Genomic DNA, 17,472 nt, shown 5'->3' with positions numbered 1-17,472 from the left:
GATAAACACATTGAAGTAAAAATGTATGTATTTTAGATATGATTGCAATGGAAATTATTATAAGAATTTGTGATTTTGAAAAAGTAAACATTCATGAAACTCTTCTAAAATTCTTAAGAATAATGCACTGTAGTTGAATCATGAGTCAGGTTGTTTTCTTTTTTACTTCTAATTGCTCAATTAAATTTGTACATTATTCATAACATCTGCCTTAAACTTGCCAATTTTCGAAGGGCAGCACTTACTTAGGAATCTTTCAAAATTATATCTCCAGTAATATAATCTATTTTTTAGGGGCATTTATAAATCTACTTACAGTGATCAGATCTCATGTTTAGAATCTGTCTTTTTTACCTGTATTGTATTAAAGATCCTACATTTTGTCACCAATTCTAACAAGCTATTTTAATTCACAAAACTATAAATATCACATCTGTTTTTAATGTTATCTTGGCATTCATACTCTAAGGACATATTAGCTAATATGAGCTTATTACCTTTGGTCAGTGTTTTTGTTGTTGTTGTTTGTAATCTTTAATTTGACTATTAGGGAATGTTATGTATAAGTTCATAGAAAAATTTTTCCTCTTCCCCAAATTTTAGCTCTCTATTTAGAGTCTGATGTCTTCAGTAATACTCTTGATTCATTAACTGAGATAGAATGGAATTCAGCAACAAAGCTACTAAGCCAGGTAACCTAATGTATTTTACAGAATATGATCTTTTTACTCTTTTTAAATTTGTTGGTTATTGGACTTTGTTGTTGTAGCACATTATCAGTTCTGACTTAATACCAGAGTTAGTTTAGGCTCTAACAAAGATTTCCCTCATTTTTATATTTTGGTTGATAATGATGAGACATCTAGGGGAAGTCTAAAAATTTTATAAAGCTGGTACGTGCTCAGAGGTAGACATTGCTTCTAGCTCTTTACCAGCAAATCTTAGTATCTATGATGTTTTTAGAATTTCTGTTTTGATTTGGAAAACTGCATGGGGGTAAGACTAACTAGAAGTTCACTGGCTTAGGCAAAGGGAAATGAAGGAGGGGGGGGCGGACAGGAATAGGAAAGACAGTGGAATGAATCAGACATAACTTTCCTAAGAACATATACAAATACGACACAGGGAATCTCCACATCATGTACAACCACAAGACTGGGATCTTAATTAGAATAAGACATATTTCATGTTTGTCTAAATATGTCAAAATATACTGATATGAATAAATAAAAAGAATAACTTTTTAAAAAAATTTGAAGTGTCAAAATTCTCAGGCATTCAATAAAACAATACAACAGAGTGAGATAGTTTTGCTAGATAATACAGAAAAATAAAAGTACAAGTTTTTCCTCCTTATCCATTGGATGGTTCCAGTACCTCCACTGATACCAAAGCCCATAGATGCTGAAATCTGTTAGAGGAAAAGGCCTTAATAATTTCATATAACCTATGCCTATCTTCTCATATACTTTAAAATCATCTCTATATTACTTGTAATACCTAATACAATATAAACGCTGTGTAAGCAGTTGTTATGCTGTATTTAGGGAATAATGATAAGGAAAGAAGTCTACATTTTAAGTATTGAGACAACCATTGTAGGCCTAACTACATTTTCAGTCTGAGGCTAATTGAATCTTTGAATGAGGAATTCATAGTTACAGAAGGCCAATCCTGTATAGTTTTATTAAAACTAAGCAGTAAAGAATACTGTAGTGAATAAGTCAATAAGTTTAAATTCCAAGCTACTTTCTAGACTGTCCATGTTCAAAGACATATAGTTGTATAATGTATTTATTAAAATTTCATTTTAATTTTGGAATACAATTATGGTGCCAATAATTATTGTTATCATTAGTTTATGTCTATAAAGTATTATAGGCAAAGTGCCTTTGTGTCCTTAAGACTTAACCTAGGAGTTAGTTTTTAAAGGAAAGGAAAAAAAAATGCCTTAGTTTTTTGTTGATACTTTTATCTCTTTCTCATAATAGTATGGAAAGGAAAAATATGCTTCTTTAAGTATGGTAAAACATAGCCACCATTAGAGATTTAGAAGTCATTAGTAAGATCTCTATTTCTGGTTCCTGAATTCAGAGTCATCTGAGAAATAGAAGTCAGACTAATTAGTAGTTAAATAATGAGCTTTATTGTGGTGAAATGGGTTTCCTAACAATTACTCTGCCTTCGCAGTTGGCCTTTCCTTATCAGGTATAGGCAGACTTATGATTTATTTACATGATTTTTGTTTATTCCTTTTTAAATAGAGTAAGTTACTCTGAATTAGATAGTTTACTAAAATATAGGCCATCATAAAGACATGAAGAAGAGAATGGCCTAAACCATCAAATGACTCAAAGTCAAATTATATTCAGCTAATCCAAATTTTAATTGAGGAAGTAAAGAATATGTAATCTGAACTCCATCTGAGTAGAATTGTTTGTTTGTTTGTTTATATTAGGAAAACTTAGAAAGTGAATTGAACTCACTCCGTGCTAAGTATGATAATTTGGTATTAGACTGTGAACAACTGAGAAGAGAAAATGAAGAACTGGGATTGAAATTAAAAGAGAAAAATGATTTGGATGAATTTGAGGCTCTAGAAAGAAAAGCTGAGAAAGATCAAGAGGTAAGATAGAGAAATATGAAACTTTAAAAGAACTATCATTTCCTTAAGGATATTTCTTTCTAATACTGAGATATTATGGATCAGCTGTTTTACACACACACACAAAATTTAGAGAATTTAAGAAATGTTTAGGGGCTGGGGATATAGTTCAGTTGGTAGAGTGCTTGCCTTGCATGCACAAGGCCCTGGGTTAAATCCCCAGCACCACAAAAAGAAAAAGAAAAAGAAATATTTAATTTACAATGTTATAAAAATAATTATATTATATTTAGTTCCATCCATATTATTCCAGGCAGGGGAATCTGTCTCTTATGGAAATAAATATCATATAATTATTTTTAAATAATAGAATGAGATTTTAAAAACATCAGAGGGAACCTTTCATGGATCTATCTATTGATGGATTTGTCTTGAGGAAATAGTTTTCTTATAGTTGCTATATTACACACACACACACACACACACACACTCACACACACACACATATATATATTAGTGTGCTATAAGTTTTATCTATAGGAGATAGCATAGCTATTTCCTGAGACCAATAGGAATATTAAGATCTATTTGAGGGCTGGGGATGTGGCTCAAGCGGTAGCGCGCTCGCCTGGCATGCATGCGGCCGGGGTTCGATCCTCAGCACCACATACAAACAAAGATGTTGTGTCCGCCGAAAACTAAAAATAAATAAATATTTAAAAAAAAAAAAAAAGAAGGGAAAGTTTATTTAAAAAAAAAAAAGATCTATTTGACTGTCTTATATATACATACTAAGTACTAATGAATTTTTCTTTAAAATGTATATTCCTGAATAGTTGGAACATTATTAGAATGTTCCATTAGTTCCATTAGTTGAAGAAGCTGATTAATGGAATTTTTGGAAACAAAACAGGCACTTAAATTTTCTAAGCATATGATATTATGCTATGTGTAAAGAGAACCTAGTCCAGAAATCATCAGACTCAAGGCACTTAAAAATTGTTCTAATGCTACCAAAGGTCTTATTATCAGTTCTTGTGTCTTCACAAGAGAAAATTTCAAGTAAGACATGAGGTGTAGTAAAAGTATAGCAGAGTTGTTTGTAACAGAAGGACGAAATGGGGGGAAACACCCTCTGGGGAGAGAGTGTGTCCTCTCAGAAATGAGAGAACTCTCTTCCTTGTGTCCCAGTTTTATTGGGGTTAAGGGACAGTTTATGGAGAATCCCGCCCAAGCCCCACTCCTAGCTCTTGATTGACAGTTGGATTATATCATGTTTCTAGATCTCTATTGTATATATCTTACTTCTGAATATATAAATGAAACCCACAGGAGTGAAAATTTATAATTCCAGTGAGATTAAATAGTGTGCCAAGGACCTAAAGGCAACTTTTAGTCATCTTGGCCCACAGCAGACAATTTTATCTGGAACTTGATTTTACAGACCTTGAGACTATTGAGCTCACCAGCCTCCAGGCGAGGAATCTGTCTTTTATCAAAGGATCAATCTCAGAAATATATTTCTCAGCACTGAGAATAATATGCTAGTTGTTTGGGGGCTATTATCTTACATCAGATCAGGGCCAGGATGACTTTGTATAAGTTGCTTCTCTAAAACATATTGAGTGGGGCTGGGGATGTGACTCAAGCAGTAGCGCGCTCGCCTGGCGTGCGTGCGGCTGGGGTTCGATCCTTGGCACCACATACAATTGTGTCCGCTGAAAACTAAAAAATAAATATTAAAATTCTCTCTCTCTCTCTCTTTAAAAAAAAAAAAAAAACATATTGAGTGCTGGGAATGTGGCTCAATGGTAGAATGTTTGCCTAGCATGTGTAAGACCCTGGGTTCAAACCCCAGCACCACCACAAAAAGCAAAAACAAAAAAACATAGAGATAGGGGAGGGGAACTGTTATCACATTACCACATAGGCTCAGACTATAGAATTAGCCCCTCATTTTTCACGTTCCCACCACTCACGTCTACAACCTATCACTAAGATTTCAGGGACTCTTAATGCAGATTGTCTTTAAACTAGAGTGTACAAACAGAATTTTTGAGTCCATCATTTTTCTGAAACAAAAATACCTATCTGTTATCAGACTTGCAAAGCAACTGTGAGCCTCCCAAAAGTAAGAGCCAGTACTTTGAAATTCTTGTAATGTGAATTAGGATGCAGCTGCTTATCAGATTTCTCTATGGGTAACCTGAAGGAACATCATCTTTAATATCATCATTTAGTTTTTACCCTCTTGCTTTGTAAAGAAAAAATGAATTCTGTGCCAAAGCTATCATTTTCATTTTATCAAGAAATTAAAGTTGTTCCTACATTTTGTAGGTTAAATACCTAATAAATAAATAAATAAATAAAGTCTATATTAAAGTTTTTCACAGGGTTTCATTCAGTTTGCTTTAAAATATACATATTAACAAAGTGTAAAATGTCATGAAAAAAAGAGTGGACTTCAGTCAGTGAGATGGGTTTATTACAGGGGATGATATAAGGGAATAGTTAAGAGGATGGTGTCTAGAGCTCCAATTTTGAAGACTAAAATGTATATTTTGAATAAAATTTTGAACAAAGTCAAATTATGGCTCAGAACAGGTGATCATTTCTCTGATTTTCTTAAGGATTTTGTCAAAAAATCATCAAAGTCATGGATAATTTTCAGGTGGGAATGTAGTGATTATGGTTGCTTACATATTAAACATTAGAGAGATGAATTTTAAAAGTCAAATATCATCAGTCTCATGGGACAAGAGAAAATGTGTCCATCTACCTATTTTAACTTGATTTATTTAATTTAATAATTTTTACAACTCAGAAATTTTTCAGAGGTTTAATATTTTACCTGTTCAATTACAGGTAAAATTTTCAATGTTTTCTTATATCACAATGGATTAACTGTTGATCGTGTCTTGTGTTTTGAACATGTTTGCTCTTTACACACTTTCTCTTTATGCTCTGCATCTTAATATGTCATTTGGAGATTACACTTTTATCTTTACAAAATTAATCTTTTTACTTATGAGAAGCAAAACATAAGCTGAATTGTAATTTAAGATGAGAAGTAGGAATTTTTTTTTTTCTAAATGGTTATTTCCTAAATGATTTCTAAAGATTGATTATTTGCTTCTCCCTTATTGGTAAATGTGAGAAAGAACCAAATAAAAGTTAGAAATAGGCAGGGAAGAAAAGATAAAAGATGGAGCTATTGTTTAAAGCAAAACCAATACAAATTTCTAAGGCTGTGTTGTACAGTAGGATAGCTATTAACCATATGTGACAATCGAGCATTTAAAATTGGGCCAGTCTGGGGCTGGGTTGTGTCTCAGGTGGAGCGCTCGCGTACCATGTGTGAGACACTGAGTTCGATCCTCAGTACTACATAAAAATAAAGATATTGTGTCCAACTATAACTAAAAAGTAAATTAATTAATTAATTAATTAATAAAAATTGTGTCAGTCTGAATTAATTTAAGAATAACAAATAGAAGGTAAAATAATATTTTTATATTCATTACATGGAGAAATAATTTTTGACATGTTAAGTGAAATATTAACGTTAATTCTACCTGTTTCTTTTTGTGTTTTTTTTTTAATGTACCTACTAAAAAGTTTTAAATTACATGTGTAGCTCCATTATGTTTCTGTTAGCTCACGTTGTTTCACTGACCTAAGAAATGTCTACTCTGCTACATTCCAAAACCTAAAACTAGTCAAGACTGAATTAAGCATCCAGAAAATATCACTTAAACAAGATGCATTTTCTTAAATTCCATCAGAATTTTATTGTATTATTTAAGAGCTTATTCAATTATAAAGATTAAGTAATTTCAAGAGAAAATGTTTCTTCAGTCACTTGCCATTTGCTTGATTTGTATACAAAACTTTCTGGTACTCAAATATTTTCTGCTACAGATATTTTGATACAAAGGAAAATTTGATAAAAAATACTTTTATACTTTATATGATCAATATAAAGCAATAGCATCTTCTTTTCACTATTTCCTATAAAACAAAACAAAATGATGTACTTCATAATCCCAAACTTCTATAGATCTTGAACAGTAATAATATTGTAAAGTCATTACATGAAATGACCCTAATCTAAACCTAATTCCAAATCACAACTCATTGAAAAGTATGTCAGTGTAGAACCACAAGGATAATTTATGGTAAGAAAAAAAAAATAGGATGAATAGATTTGCATGCATGTCTTATACAAAGCAAAAATTAATTAAAAGTGTATTTAGTAAAATTTTGATTACCACTTTACTGCTTACTAATTTGCTAATGACATTATTTTAGCTTTATTAACAGAAAACATAATTATTATTGAGGTCATGCTGAGATTTTTTTTCTTGTTTTATTTGGGTGGTATTCTTATATTTTTAAATAATGAGGTGCTCTTGCAAGTAGCTTAAATAATTGATCTCTCAATCTCTTCTAACTGTGTTGGGTGATGTGAATTCTGAAGCAGTGAATCAACGCTATCTTTTTTTTTTTTTTGCTTTATTAACTATTGGTTTGCTCTGTTGCCTGTTCACATACTCTTACAGATGCAACTAATTCATGAAATTTCCAACTTAAAGAATTTAGTTAAACATGCAGAAGTATATAATCAAGATCTTGAGGTGAGCATTCATGTGGGTATTTCTATTAATAAATAACTAGAACTATAAAATATATATCATGTAAATTGAACATGATTACAGAAAATAGAGGAATTATATTTAAGTAGAGGAATTGTATTTTTAAATATTAATAACTGAATTTTTTGTTGATTGAAATTATATAAGTTCTTTTTAATACTTTCAAAATCAAATTGTTAACTTCTGTTTCACTTATTTGATTCTTTTAGAATGAACTAAATTCAAAAGTAAAGCTGCTTGAAGAAAAAGAACACCAGATTAAGAATCTACAGAAATACATAGACACTCAAAAGTCAGAAAATATAAAAATGGATTTGTCATACTCATTGGTAAAAATAAGGTTTATTTTGTTGTGTGAATATCTAGACATTTCTAGCGTACCATCATCATCTCCACAGTAAATGCTCATACTGGGCTAGCTACTGGGCATGGTTTTAATCAACTTAATCTCTCTATAACTTTGAGAAATGGACATTTTACAGATAAAGAAGCATTCATACAAAGTCCAGCATATCAATCTTTCAATGAATGTAAATTAGGGACAGTCTTCCATGAAAAGTCAATGATTAAAAAATTTTGAATTTTTTCAGTTGTTTAATAGAAATTCTGAAGAAGTATATAGTCATGATCATAAAATAAGCACTTAAGTTGGAATTGATAAGTAACTAAAATATGTATCATAAGTAGTTGAGCATGACTTCATAAATTTTATTTCAAATAGCTATCCATGTATTCTCATTAGAATTTAAGTAACTAATTTAATAGTTTGTTAAACCTTTTATTAAACAGTACCCAATTTGTTAAATTATCGTACTTAAAGTATTTTTATTATCTATCAAAATTAGATCTCACTGAATCCTTTTTATAATTTGTCTAGGAAAACACTGAAGATCTAAAACAAATGCAACAAACTCTGTTTGATGCTGAAACTGTAGCTCTTGATGCCAAAAAAGAATCAGCCTTTCTTAGAAGTGAAAATCTGGAGCTGAAAGAGAAAATGGTAAATAATTTGTGAAAAATGTAGAAATGTAAAAAAACAGTTCTAATGGTCAGTACATTTTTCTGCATTTTCAATGTTTTTCCTCAATAGAAAGAACTTGAAAGCACTTGCAAGCAAATGGAAAATGACATTCAGTTATATCAAAGCCAATTGGAAGCAAAAAAGAAGATGCAAGTTGACCTGGACAAAGAATTACAATCTGCTTTTAATGAAATAACAAAACTTAACTCCCTTATAGATGGCAGAGTTCCAAAAGGTATTTTATAATTTGTGGCTTCTCTTTGCAAATCTGACTTCCTCTAAAAATGTACCTAATTGATTTGACAACTATATTTCAGTGATTAAAAATCCACCAGACTGATTTTTTTTTAGTAACTTCACATTTATTTTTAATATTCTTTGATGTTAAGTATGTACAAAGTTTCCATTTTCAATGGGAAATTTTTCCATTTTCAAATCACAAGGGTTTAAAAATTACTTTTCAAATACACTGGATCTGACCTTGAAAAAGGTTGGTTAAAGAACTTTCAAAATTAGATTACCTATTTGACAACATTGGCCCTCTAATTCACCAAAAACTTCCTAGATTTGCTCTGTAATTTGGAATTGGAAAGAAGGATTACTGATCTACAGAAAGAACTGAATAGAGAATCTAAAGAGAATGAAGCTCTACGAAAAGAAGTTGATTTACTCTCAGAGTTGAAATCTTTACCCCCTGAAATGGAAATGCTGAGGAAAGAGGTAAACAGATTTTTGACTAATTAATCCTTGTTTTGAAATAAGAACCTTTACAAAGAGTGCCTGAAATATTTTTATATAGTTTATTTCTGAGTAGCAGGCAAGAGACATTCAACTTGTTAGCAATGGAACTGAATATATTCCATCTTCTAATTTATTCTTATGCTACTAGATAGAAAAAAAATTTACTTTTGAAATATATTTAACAGCATACTTGGTAACATAATCCATGTCACAGCCATTTTTATAATCATCAAATGTCACATTTAGAAAATTTCATCTCCTATCCTTAGTCTTCACCTTTTTGGAGGGTTTTGTTTCATTTTATTGAGTAAAAGAAAGCAATACCTTCCTGTGCTCATGTATGAATACACAACCAGTATAACTCCACATCATTTACAACCACAAGAATGGGAAGTTATACTTCATGTATGCATAATATGTCAAAATACAATCTATTTTCATGTATATCTAAAAACAACAAATTTAAATTTTTAAAAATAAATAAATATTTAGATTTGCATGTCTATTTAAAAAGAAAAGCAACGAGATAAAGACGCACCACTAATAAAGCTTTATGAATCAGTATAAATCTTTTAGACTAGGAAATGATTCTTAAGTCCACAGCCTACCAACTTTTCCCTTTCTACTTTTCTAAAAAAAAATAATAATTAATAATAACAAGGGCTGGGATTGTGGCTCAATGGTAGACCACTTGCCTTGCATGTGTGAGGCACTGGGTTCAATCCTTAGCACCACAAATAAATAAGTAAACTAAAGGTTCATTGACAACTAAAAAACAATTTAAAATAACAAGAATTTGAGTGCTTACTTTATGGCAAACTTCATAGTAAAGAACCTTAGAAACATTTTCTTTAGTTATTCTATAAGCTTTCAAAAGGTAGTCACTACCATTTCTCAACCTTTTGGTGAAGAAGTACGAAAGAGGGTGCTACTTTTCATCCAAAAAATAATAATTCTCTAATAGTTGAGTGACAGAAATCTGCCGTGAATGTAGCCACCATGCTATATTACCTTCTCTCCTTTGTTTCTCCTTTAGTCACCTTCCACCTTCTCATCTCCTTCCTAGCTTATTTTCACAATTATTAAACTATCCATGAACTGAATGTGGGTTACTTAATTACTTTAATAATGCTTTTTAGATATTTTTAATAATAAAACATCATTTAAATTATAAATAGATTGAATTTTTAGAAATCTGAGCTACATTCAAAGCCTTTTTTTTTTTAAAGAGGTCAAATTCTGAGAAAAACCATAAAATGCCTGCTGCCACATAATACTTTAGAATGACAGCTAAGGACATAAAGACACACCCTACTTGTTTCTACTAGTTGACCTTCTCCATGCAATCCTTACTAGAACCCAAAGACATTAGTGAAAAAAACATTAAATGTAAACTTAAACAATCCAGGGTAGAGAAATAACAGTAAGAATATTGCCTTTCCCTAGTCAAATTTTTGCTTGGTTTAAATGATCCCCTCCCCCAAAGGAAAACTTGTTTTCCTGAAAATTGATTCAGCAGATCATACATTGCTAACATCCCTAAATTTTTTCCATAGATCCATGAAAAATCTGAAGAGCTCTCTATAACAACATCAGAAAAAGACAAATTGTTTTCTGAAGTAGCTCATAAGGAGAGTAGAATTCAAGGTTTACTGGAAGAAATTGAAAAAACTAAAGATGACCTAATAACTACCCAGTTGAATTATAAAAGCACTGAGCAAGAATTTGAAGATTTTAAAACCCTTCATATAGAATGTGAGCAAAAATATAAAATGGTCCTTGAAGAGAATGAGAGAATGAATCAGGAAATAGGAAATCTTTCTAAAGAAGCAGAGAATCTTGGTTTAAGTTTGGATGCTTTGAAGTCTGAGGTTAGTACAAAATGATATCCAAAGACATGGTCTTCAATCTTCTTGAGTTTGATTTCTATCTTCTACAGAAAACTCTGCTTTTACTATGTCACATTTACTTTTTCTTATTTTAAAGCTTTCTCACAAAACTCAAGAGCTTCAGCAGAAAACAACTGAGGGTCAAGAAAGGTTAAATGAAATGGAACAACTGAAGGAACAATTAGAAAGCAGAGATTCTAGGCTACAAGCTGTAGAAAAGGAGACAACACTGATTACTGAGAAACTTCAGAAAGCCTTAGAAGAAGTGAAAACCTTAACCCGAGAAAAAGATGACCTAAAACAACTCCAGGAGAGCCTGCAGATTGAGAGAGACCAACTCAAAAGTGATATTCAAGACACTATAAATCTGGTAAGGCTTTGAATGATTAGATTAAACTTTACAAATATTGGAGCCTCTTCAAACATGGTACAGGAGCCATCATTGATAAGACTGCTTATCTATGATTAAACGGTCACTATAAAATGGAAATTGTTTTCTGTTTCTTCAACAAGAACATAGATTCACAAGAACAATTACGAAGTGCTCTCGAGTCTTTGAAACAACACCAAGAAACAATTAATACACTAAAAATGAAAATTTCTGAGGAAACTTCTGGGAACTCACTTTTAGAAGAAAACCTAGGAAAAACTAAAGATGAATTTCAGCAAAAGGTACAGGTTATTTAATTTCAGATTTTCTCTTTGACCTCCCAACACCTAATATGTAATGGTAATTTCAATTTTATTTGTTATTCACAATGGTAATAACTCAATTTTATAAGACTCTACTCTCTCTTTGAAATAACTTCCCTTACAATTTGAAAAGCAAAGGGCAAAAAAAGTATTGGTTCAAACTTTGAAGAGCTGATATTTTCTGAGATTTGATGTATTTTAAATATCTTTAAAAGAACTTCTGAACGCTAAGAAGGAGGATTGACTATTATAACTGAAATAGTTTATCTCAGAATTCTCTATACTAAACTTGCTTAGAGTTCAGTTTAATCTGTTACAGAAAGGATTGTCTATAATTTTATACAAGGGTTTGATTTACTTTAGATTTCTACTTTCCTCATAATACCTTTAAGATATATATTATCAACAGAAATTTTTAATAATCTTTCATTATTATATTTCATTCTTTTATTTTTTAAATTTGTTCTAATTAGTTATGAATGACACTAGAGTGCACTTTGACACATCATACATAAATAGATTTCTCATTCTCTGGTTGAACATGATGTAGATTCACACCAGTCATGTAATCATGTATGTACATAGTATAATACTGTCTGATTCATTCTATTATCCTTCCTACTCCCATACCTACTCCCCTCTACCTAAAGTAACTCTGTACCCCTGCTTATTGAAAATTAGTATCTGCATATCAGAAAAAACATTTAGCCTTTGGTTTTGGGGGATTGGCTTATTCCACTTAGCAACCAAAAAAATTTTTTTTTCCAGAGGGAAGATAAGAAATAAATTTTATTAATTAACAGCATATACTCTATCAATGTAGAAGATTGGACTTGAGACCGCTGACAATAAAATTACATATGTAGGGCTCACATAGGGCAGTATAAAATGATCAAGAGCAAAATCAGCAGCCATTAGAAGGAAAAGGGGAACAAAGTCAGATAATTTCCAAAATCAAATATTTTTTTTCCAATAAAATAATATTTTATTTTATTTATTTTATTTATTTTTTATTGGTTGTTGAAAACATTACAATGCTCTTAACATATTTTATACATTTGATTCAAGTGGGTTATAAACTCCCATTTTTACCATGTGTACAGATTGCAGGATCACATTGGTTACACATCCAAGTTTATACATACCTCCATCCTAGTGTCTGTTGTATTTTGCTGCCTTTCCTATCCCCTTCCTATCCTCCCTCTCCTCCCCTCCCCTCCCATCTTCTCTCTCTACCCCATCTACTGTAATTCATTTCTCTCCCTTCCCCTTCTCAGACTATTCCCCAAAGACCTAAAAAGAGCATACTATAGGGATACAGCTACATGGATGTTCATAGCAGCACAATTCACAATAGCTAGACTGTGGAACCAACCTAGATGCCCTTCAATAGATGAATGGATAAAAAAAAAAAATGTGGCATTTATTCACAATGGAATATTACTCAGCACTAAAAAATAACAAAATCATGGCATTTGCAGGAAAATGGATAGCATTAGAGCAGATTATGCTAAGTGAAACTAGCCAATCCCTAAAAAAAAAAAAAGCTGAATGTCTTCTTTGATATAAGGAGGGCAACTCAAAACAGAGCAGGGAGGAAGAGCATGAGAAAAAGATTACCATTAAACAGGGACGAGAGGTGGGAGGGAAAGGGAGAGAGAAGGGGAATTGCATGGAAATGGAAGGATACCCTGATTGTTATACAAAATATATGTAATTTTTAAGAGGATGTGAGGGGAAAGGGGGGAAAAAAAGCAACCAAAATATTAACTACTGCAGTCTTCAAGTGTTCTATGTAAAAGTTCTTATTTCAACCACTATACTATTCTCTAAGGAGATTTTTAATTTTGATGTACTCAAATGTATCTATTTTTACTTTTGCTTCCTGTGCTTTATGGTATCATGTTCATGTTGGAATTAACAATATAATAATGAATGAGTCTGGGGATTTCCAGGGGCACTCTGTTTACCTGGGAACCAGAAGGCTCCTGTGATAGGTCTATCCTAAATCCACTTAAAGGAATCATTTTCAATCCTGTTTGTGTCTCTTTCTGGACATCTAGTGTTCTTTAGTTGATCTCAATAGAAATTTTAAATTTTGGAATTAGTGAACTTCATCTCATATAAATGACATTTTTTTTTTTTAATAATTAGGTCTATTAGATTGTACTTACAACCAACCGGAGTAGCTGAAATACTTTCTAGAGTGAGTTCAGATTTGAAATGTACTTTGAGTATCATTACAAAAGACTATTTCAGTCTGCTTTGTATTCTTTTACAGACCATATCCGTATGAATTAAACGTACCAGCTATGTGATTAGAGATATTATAGAAACTTGTAGAGTGTGGTCAATATGAAGCTGAATGGTTCCCTAATTTCATACAAACAATTGTAGTGTCAGTCTTTGTTTTCCTTTACCAAAAAGTTCATACATTAGGTTACATTTGGTTATGACTTATTTATGCATTAATAAATTATTATAACATGCAGAATGTAAAAACACATTGAGAATAGATGTATCACGCTTTTACAAAAAGAGATGAGCTTCTATCAAAATTTTGTTCTCTGCTTATAATAAAACTTATGATTTTTGTAAGTAAACAGTTCTGAAAAATGAAGCTTTACTAGAAGTAAGAGCTAGAGATGACTCAGATGGGGAAAAATAAAGGGATTAAGTTTAAAGTTGCTTCTTCCTTCTTTAGAAGAAAAAATACTTCTAGTGTGAAAGTTATGCAATATTTATGGAAAATATATAGAAAGGAAAGGGATTTGTCTTTTAATTTTATAATTGGTTTGAAGTAAGTGAATATACATAAAGTCAGGTTAAAATATCATACATGAAAATAATTATAATATTTATAGTTGTCCAGATAGTTCTCATCAGTGAACAGGTCAAAATTCACAAGCTCTGGATCTAGACCCTTGAGTCTGGCTATTCCTCTCTTTGTATCACCTTGAGTTAAGTGACTTTACCCCTCTATAATCCAACTTTCTCATCAGTCAAATGCAGATATTAATAATATCTACCTCAAAGTTGTAGTAAAAGTTAAACGTGTTAAAATATGAGAGCAATGCCTGGTACATAATAAAACATGATAGTTAGGTGTTTGTTTAATATTAAAGTGATTGTTATTGACTACTTAAGAAATTCTTCTTTAAAACTGTGGTATATAGGAGCTGGGTTTGTGGCTCAGTGGTAGAGCACTCGCCTACCATGTGCAATGCTCTGGGTTCAATCCTCAGCACAACGTAACAATAAATAAATAAAATAAAGGTTTAAAAAACCTGTGGTATATATACACAATGTAATATTATTCAACCTTAAAGAAAAATGAAATTATGGCATTTGCTGCTAAATGGATGGAACTGGAGAATATTATGCTAAGCCAAATAAGTCAATCCAAAGAACCAGGAGCCAAATGTTTTCTCTGTTATGTGGATGCTAATAGAGATATTTTGGACTAGAAAGAGGGGAGTGAAGGAAGGGGAAGAGGCATTGGGGTAAGAATGATAATAGAATGAATGGGGCATTAGTACCCTAAGTGCATATATGATTACACGACCTGTGTAACTACATTATGTACAACCAGACAAATGAGAAATTATGTTCCATTTATGTATGATTTGTCAAAATACATTCTACTGTCATGTATAACTAATTAGAACAAATTTTTAAAAATCTTCTTTAATGTATTTCTATTTTAGGTAGGAGACATGAATAAGAAACAGAATTTGGAAGCTAAAACAAACCAGGCATTAATTGGAGACCTTAAGGATAGTGATGTGACTGAGCAACAGAAAATGATCTGTTCTTTAATACAGGAGAAAAATGAACTCCAACAAATGTTGGAAAGTATTACAGCAGAAAAGGAACAACTAAAGACTGACCTAAAGGAAAATATTGAAATGGTAAGATTTAGCACTATAAACTTGGCGATAACATTTTTGTCTTTGTTTTAGATTTTTATCAATTTTATTGAGATATATTCTACAAGCGCTATATGTATCTCGTGGAAGTATACAGTTCGGTTACTTTTGACAAATGTTTCTGCCTGTGTACTCACTAAATGGAGTTGCTAAGACATAGGGAAATGTATATTACCTTGATTAGAATTTGCTAGACTGATTTCCAAATGAGTTTTACCATTTTACATTCATATCAGCAAATTGAGAAAATTCTGGTGGCTCCACATCCTTCCTCACCAACACTTCGTATTTACTGGTGCTTTTAATTTTAGCCACTCTAATGAATATATGTCGTGTTGTTTTGATTTGCCTTTCCCTAATGACTAAAGATGCTGAACACTTTTTCATATACTAACTGGCTTTTAGATGTCTTCTATAATTTATCTATCTCTCAATACAGTGTTACAGGTTTTTATTCTACAATCCTTTTACTTATTTTATTAAATTTGATCCTAAGTATTTCTCTTACTGTTGTAATTTTTTACCTTTATTTTTAATTGTTGGCATTTGCCAATATCTTCACACCTCCTTTAGTTTTTGTATCTTTGTTTGGAGGAAGTATAATCTGTACAGGTTGAATTGATAAATGGAGAAATTCTCTATAGATCACAGTAGGGATCTGTGTTTTCTAATTTTTCACGTTTCTTGGAAAAAGTCTGCTCTGTCCAAATTGCTAAATGTAAATATGCATAAATTAAATAAACAAAAATTACATTCTAACTCTGGCATGTTGTTTTGTGGTCTTGATACATGAGAATGCCACTGTGCAAGCTTCATGACAAGTTAGCCCTCATAGTGCTACAAAGGGCAGCTACCATTTTGGGTTTGCTGATGATGGTGCTCAAAACCAAAGCTAATGCTTCATGTGAGAAACTCAGTCAGTGAACACTTAGCAGTCTTTTTGAGTTTAGGCACAGAAAATGAGCTAAACTTTCTTGATTGGATGGTAAATCCAATTCTAATTCTCATAGGAATATAAACTGAGCAATAATAATTGAACATAAAAAGCAGATTCTCTATGATTAAAGATTTACATGATTAAAGATTCACTTTCTTTTAAATTCATTTTTACTATATAGTTTCACTATATAGTTTCTTCATTTATAGGCTGAGGTAAATGCCGATTTTTACCTGGTTTCATAAATGTAAGCTAATATTATTTGTTTTAATCCCAACTTCTTGTTTTATTCTAGACCATTAAAAACCAGGAAGAATTAAGAATTCTTGAAGATGAACTTAAAAAGCAACAAGAGATAGTTGCACAAGAAAAGAACCACGTCATGAAGAAAGACAAAGAGCTTTCTAAGACCTGTGAGAGACTGGCAGAAGTTGAAGAAAAGCTAAAGGAAAAGGTAAATTTTTTTTAAGTTATCTTCCTGGCCATTTTTCTTGATTAAACATTTTTGATAATAGTTTTTGATTCCCATAGCCTAAATGCAAGAATAGCACATTATATTTGCAAAAGAACAGATCTTCATTCCGGTATTTTGAAGTTTCAATTCACAGAATCCTAACTAACATTTTTTGTGAGGTTACATTATTCCAGAGTCTTTAGGTGAGAAGGGACCTTGATCTTTTAAACTAATCATCTGATGTAGTCATCAGTCAAATACTTGTTGAACACTATATGGGCCAGGCATCATCCTGGGCACTTAAGAGACATTAGTCAACAAAGCAAAAATCCTCCCCATATGAAGATGTATTTGTTGGTCTTTAAAATGAAAGGCTTAATACTATCACCATCACTAAGAAGTTTGTAGTTTCCAAAATCACTCCTTGAATCACTCCTTTCATGGACGTAGGATGGTGCAATGCATGTATAAAACCCAAGACTCTTGTAACAACCATACTGCCCAAGTGATTCTGAAATACAACCACAGGGGTCTATTTAAGCTAAGAG

General features: G+C 31.6%; 1 protein-coding gene across 1 annotated transcript in view; it reads left to right on the top strand.

Moving 5' to 3' along the window:
• The window catches only part of Cenpe (centromere protein E), a 71,821-nt gene that overhangs the window by 21,109 nt on the left and 33,240 nt on the right, over positions 1-17,472 (top strand). Inside the window, 12 exon segments of the mRNA XM_048813680.1 lie at positions 604-692; positions 2,459-2,626; positions 7,168-7,242; positions 7,470-7,589; positions 8,138-8,260; positions 8,351-8,516; positions 8,847-9,001; positions 10,579-10,893; positions 11,009-11,281; positions 11,425-11,583; positions 15,312-15,515; positions 16,766-16,924. Of these exon segments, the coding sequence (XP_048669637.1) occupies positions 604-692; positions 2,459-2,626; positions 7,168-7,242; positions 7,470-7,589; positions 8,138-8,260; positions 8,351-8,516; positions 8,847-9,001; positions 10,579-10,893; positions 11,009-11,281; positions 11,425-11,583; positions 15,312-15,515; positions 16,766-16,924 (2,006 nt within the window).

The sequence above is a fragment of the Marmota marmota genome, unplaced genomic scaffold (genome assembly GCF_001458135.2).
Source record: "Marmota marmota marmota unplaced genomic scaffold, marMar, whole genome shotgun sequence".
Classification (NCBI taxonomy): domain Eukaryota; kingdom Metazoa; phylum Chordata; class Mammalia; order Rodentia; family Sciuridae; genus Marmota; species Marmota marmota.
Note: the sequence above shows the minus strand (reverse complement) of the source record. Positions and strands in the feature narration are given on the sequence as shown.